The 6,062-nt window shown below is 28.6% G+C and overlaps 1 protein-coding gene across 1 annotated transcript; it reads left to right on the top strand.

Moving 5' to 3' along the window:
* The first annotated feature begins 118 nt into the window (after positions 1–118).
* On the top strand, positions 119–1,741 carry LOC122628575. The gene is made up of 2 exons (XM_043810990.1): positions 119–169; positions 419–1,741. Exons 1-2 carry the CDS (start codon positions 119–121, stop codon positions 1,193–1,195), a joined length of 828 nt encoding a protein of 275 aa, XP_043666925.1. The 3' UTR covers positions 1,196–1,741.
* The last annotated feature ends 4,321 nt before the right edge of the window (positions 1,742–6,062 follow it).

Below are 6,062 nucleotides of genomic sequence, written 5' to 3'. Positions count from 1 at the left end.
TTTTTCTTGATATTTCTATGCAAGTTTTTTGTTAATAACTCTCACGTATGTATTATTTCCACCGGATACATATGTTCAGCCGTTTATAAAAGATAATACGACTAATTGCGTATGGAAGATGCGTACAACGGCAAACATCTGCCAAGGCAATCGCTTTTATAGGATTGTCGTATTTGATTTTCTTCTATGTTCCGGAACACGTCATCGAGAAAGTTTTTATTTAAGCAATATTATTTAATTTATTATTTAGTTTAGTTTTCAGAATTTATTTATTAATTATATTCAAGGATGAGAAATATTTTTATTCTTCTTTCTCATGTTGTGAAAAATCAATGCATAGACGTCGATAATGATTATCGAAAAATTTATCATACGGGATAATAAAAGAAGTATTCACATTTTTTTTTTGCTTTATTAGGCATTAGCGAAATGGCATGCGAAGTCTGTGTCGATAAAACTGAAGGATCCTGAAAGTTTCGAAAAATTGGCAAGTCCATTGAAGGAAAACATTTTCCCGGTAGATTCGAATGATGCCGTTGGCAGGACCGTTGACGGGGGTTTGGATAGTGCAATCAGTCACTTGGAATCAATAAAACTTCAAACGGCAGAGTTAAAAAAGGTGATAGAGTATGTGAAATCTCTCAAAAATAAATGCTACGATATAATAGCAAAGTTGCTTTCCTTACCGAAAGATAGGTATTTCACTATCTGTCATGGGGATGCATGGATAAACAACATCCTTTATAAGTATGATAAGAACGGTAAACTGCTTGATATCAAATTCGTTGATTTTCAAATATCTCGGCATACATCTGTCGCCCTTGACTTCCATTATTTCGTGTACTCGAGCGTAAGATCTTGCATTATTGAAGATAATTACGATAATTTGATCGAGCTTTATCACCGTACGTTTGTGGAAAAGCTTAAAGAGTATGGCGTTTCCGAGGGAGATCTTAAGAATTTGACCATGGAATGGTTCAAGTCGGAATTAAAGAAGTTTAGCTTGTACGGATTGGTCACTGGATTCTGGTTGATTCATGTAGTACTCGCTGATGAAACCAACGTTCTAGATATGGATAAAATAACTGCCGAGGATATAAAAAACATGGAATTTTTTAATAGGACAATAGATGCAACGAAAGCCGAGAGATTTAAATTCATAGCTTTGCATTATCTTCGAATGTATATGCAATAGATGGAATTTTTAAAAAATAGACAAAGGGAACAACTATCACAGATGTAGACCATGTGTAATTATGTTTCATATTTTTTAATCTTGCCAATTAAAATTTATTTGAAAAGAAGTAGTATGAGTTAAGAAAAAAAATATTTTTGTAATTCTATAATATTATAAACATTAACAGCAAAAATGTTAGTTATTGACCCGCATTATAGCCATTATTGAAAAGTTATCATTTAATTATAGAATAATTGAAAGAAAGAACAAATTTATTATAGTACAATCTAAGGAAATATTAATACAATTTTAAATAGAAGAAAGAAAAAATCAAAATAATAAAACAATTCAATTAACTTTTTATTTTAATTACGATGCATCAAATATGTGCCAAATTGCTAGTATATTAACGATTTTTTCTTAGAATATACACGTCTTTTTATATTATAAGTATATTAACCTTTAAATTATAAATATTAAATTGTTTGTAAAAACACAAATTGTAATACAAGGAGTTAAGCAAAATTTTTGGACGAAAGAAAACAAAACTTCAATGAGAAAGATCAGAAATGTTTAATAGCAATATCTTAATTTATTTTATCTCATTTCAGGAAAATTTATAATTATTTAATGATTAAGAAGGAAGTTTTATGCCTGCGAATAAAGAAAACAAATTATCAATTTTAAGCATTTATGTTAGACAATTTCATTATTTTAAATAAACTCAATTTAAATACCATTATAAATTTATAAACATGTTACGTATTATTAAAGAAGTGTGTTATTATTTATTTAGAAGAATATGGTCCACTAGTCACTCGAAATCCGGTATAAAGTTTAAGAGTTTATCATTTTGGTATTTTTTGAACCATTTCGTGGATGTTTTTCAAAGTATTTATAATACTTATTATTATTTATCGTTTTTCATTTTATTTATTATTACATAGATTCATAATAATTTACAGCAAATTTGATAAATAATCTATAACGTTCATTATCGCAACAACGAGATCGATGTTCATTTTGTTATAAAATTTCGAACCGGGTGCACTTTATGTACGATTAATTGTCAACACGATTCCTATTTAACGGCCAAAGTTAAAATTTATAATAGATATCATAAGCATTTTTTTCAATGGTTAATTAATATTTAAAATATATATTAAAATAATATTTAAAATATATATTTCTAATAAAAAAAGATTTATTCTTTCGATTGAATTATATTGATATATGAATATAGGGTGATTTAGAATAAATGGGAAATATTTTAAGAATGATTTTAATACATTTGAATAATAAATAAACGTATACTTTATTTTACATATGGAACATAATGAAACTGTTGATAGTAGAATTTTAGAAATTACCACGAACCGAAGCATCGCATCCATGCGTTTATTTTCACATTATCGTTCCTCTATATTTTCCACATATTCTCTTATATATTTATTAAATATAAAAAAGTAAATAATAAAACTTTCCTTTAGAAAATTAACATCTTTTTCTTTATAAAGTAATTTCTCGAAGCGTTAATATCAAACCTGAGAATCTTTATATATACTATATAAATGAGTATGGCAGTAAAATGCTCCATTTAAATATTGGTATACCAGAATATATCCAAATTTTTCTTGATTGATAAAATAGTAATATATCTTACTGACCATCGTTAAAATAGAAATCTATTTAACATCATTATTAACTAAGGATCTATTTACCAATAGCCATAAAGCAGGAAATACTTTATGGACCGGTGATAAAGAGGAATCTACTTTACGAACCGTAGGAAAAATAGGAATATGCTTTTATATCGAATTCTTTTATTCGGTCAAACAGAAATCTACTATTGCGGATGTTCTTACTTTGTTAAAAATAACTCAATAGCCTATAGTTAGTCTCTTGAGCCACAATTTGTGGAGGTCTCTTCAGCATATAGGCTTTTCTTTGCTTTGCACTAAAATGTGAAATAAAATCTAGAATAGTAATGCAATCCTAATGCTCATATAAACGAATATAATCAATTTATTTGTACTTTCCATTTCTTTATTTGAACTGTTCATTTGACAGCTGCGTATTACCGAAATCGATTTCGTTCCTGGATCAAGAAATCTGTAACAAATTTTTGGTAGTAGTTTGAGGACGTTATCGTACAGACGCGTTTTGTCTAATTTCTGCGTTTCCTTGATTGTGGACATCCTTTGGAAGAGATCTCACAGATGCATGAGTCGCTTCGGGCAGGCAAAAGTTGTCAGTATGGAATGTTTTTCGAGAGAGTATGGTCGGTTACATAACGATGATCCTGTTTGCGAAGAAGATAAATTCGAAAGAACCTGTTGTGAACAAATATATTTAAAGCCGAAAGAAAGGCTCTTTTTTTGTTTAATATTTATAAGATACCATATGATATATTGTGCAAAGAGTGTTTGATCAAAATTTTGTCAACGTATGAATCAAGATGAATTGTTTTCGACAAAATAATCGACAATTATATTAATAATTATTATTATAGTAAAATATTAATTAGTATAATAATTATTATGGTTTTATAGAAAAATATAACTATTACTGATAAGAAAAAAGAGAATAATTTTGTTATTTTTTACGTATGTTTTTTGAAAGGAAAGATTTTCATTTTTAATGGCTTCTGAAACATGAGAAACGAATAAAATGAATGAAAATATAGAGAAATAGAGAGTGAGAAAGAGAGAGAAAAAGAGAAAGAGAGAAAGAGATAAAGGGAGAGGAAGAGAGCAAGAGAGGAAGAGAGAGAGAGAGCTTTGTAAGTTATGTGGTTCGTCGAGATAACAAGGAAAATGGTGGGTGATCGTTTGCGATTAGAAATTATTCATTTATGTCAATTCTGGTTCACAAAATCGTCATTTTTTAAAAATCGTTAACGGTGTTCAGAAGCGCGTGTTCGTTGATTTGTTATCGATTAATCAATCAATTGACAAGATGTCGAAGAAAAACTTTTTGTTGAATCGCTCATCTGAAAGTACGTATAAACCAACATATATTGCAAAAAGAGAGAAAGAGAAGCGGAGAAAAAGAGAAATAGAGAGAGAGAGAGAGAGAGAGAGAAAGAGAGAGTTTCGTAAATGGCCATATTAATAAGGCTCCATGACGGTCTATTATAATTAAGAAAAAACGTTGGAAGGAATTTCTACTGCATAAGAAAAATGAAGTTAAAAAACATCTCTCTCTTTCTTTATTTATCCTTTATCTAGTCAATCCAGAAGCTCACTGCGATTATTTAATAAAAATTAAAAGAAAGATTTTTATATTTATTTTTATAATTTTTGCTACATATTGTCTATTGTTTATACATTAAATATAAATGAATATTAATATTCGAGTATAAGTAACAGTATCTAATGAAAATCTATGAAATTATGTTTTATTTTTCTTTATTATTTTAAAAATCTTATTTCTAAAAATGTTTACTATTTTTTATTTCTTCATCACAGTTTATATATTACGTTTTTATTATTGTTGTTTTGTCGCATTTATACTTATCAATTTTTTTGTGAAAATGATAAAATTTATCTTCGTAATCGTAATTTATCTTTATTTCAATTTTTTATATCTGCTCGTGGATTTCATGGTCTTCGTAAAAATGCCGATTGCTCTGTGTAATTAGCGAACGAGCCTTACGTATATTGCTATAAGCAATAATTCTTATCACATGGTAATGAACGACATATCATCTGCTTCCGATTTACATCTTACATTCTTACATATTATGTCTTATATTACATACTTAATGTTCTCTTCTTCAATCTTTTTTTATTTATATTTAAACAATTTTTTTTCAAGTTGATACTTACTTATTCGAATAAATAAGAAAACTTTATGAAGAAGTCGATCGCGAAGTTTTTCGACATTTTATCGATTATATAAATGAAAACAAGAAGTAAAGAAGTTATACGTAAATAAATATATATAGTTGGGCATATCTATAGACCAGAATTCAAGAATACTTAAGTTCCTACATACTTGTCTATTCGTCAAGGTCAAGCGATGACATAGCGCTCTTCTAAAGATAATGTCAGATTAAAAAGAGAGAAAAAAAATAAAGAAGGAAAGAGATAAATCAATGGGATGTCAGATCGTTATAACGTTCGTCCAATTTATCAGCTCTTGACCTTGTTGATAGTTAGTATTTTTACTCGCGTGAGCTCAAGTGTATATTTTTGGTGGATAGAATATACATATGCAGTGTTATATATATATATATATATATATATATATATATATAAATATGCAGTGTTGCGAGTGATATTGTGGGTTTAGTGAAGTAATAACCATATATGGTAGTTTTGTATAATCGTGTTTGCTAGTAAAGTTTATAATGATGGTATTAGAGTTACAATTCTTTTCTTAGGAATAGTATTATTATGAGGAAGAGAGAGAGAGAGAGAGAGAGAGAGAGAGAGAGAGAGAGAGAGAGAGAGAGAGAGAGAGAGAGAGAGAGAGAGAGAGAGAGAGCAAAAGATAATCAAGATGGGAGAAGTTAGTTAATTCTTTGCGATATTTGCACTTATCTTTGACGCTACGTTAAGTATCTTAATACGTTATTATGGCTGCTCTTTCTATTAAGAAAATAGTTTGCTACCAGCTTAGATCTAGTGCAATTACAATCAAGAATGGAGGAGAGGTCTATGTCAGGTACCAGAGAAAGATTTGATGATAATACTGTTCTGAAAGTTTTCTGCTTTCACGAAGAACCCTGGATAGACGATTGGTTTATTATTACTTTTTTTCCTTCGACGTTACTAACAAAGACATTCAAATATTTTTGTTCTTTTACTTTTTGGTTCTTTTTTTTATAATTTTTTACAGATATCATAAAGAAGATGCAGCCTTTGTTAAGGAAGTTTGA

This window comes from Vespula pensylvanica, chromosome 4 (assembly GCF_014466175.1).
Source record: "Vespula pensylvanica isolate Volc-1 chromosome 4, ASM1446617v1, whole genome shotgun sequence".
NCBI classification, from domain to species: Eukaryota; Metazoa; Arthropoda; class Insecta; order Hymenoptera; family Vespidae; genus Vespula; species Vespula pensylvanica.
This window is presented reverse-complemented; position numbering and strand designations above follow the sequence as displayed.

Bases quoted from the DNA above. Each gene is read 5' to 3' on its own strand.
- LOC122628575 (XM_043810990.1), top strand. From the start codon at position 119: ATGCGTACAACGGCAAACATCTGCCAAGGCAATCGCTTTTATAGGATT. The intron at 170-418 runs GTATTTGATTTT...TTGCTTTATTAG, and splicing joins ATCGCTTTTATAGGATTGTC to GCATTAGCGAAATGGCATGC.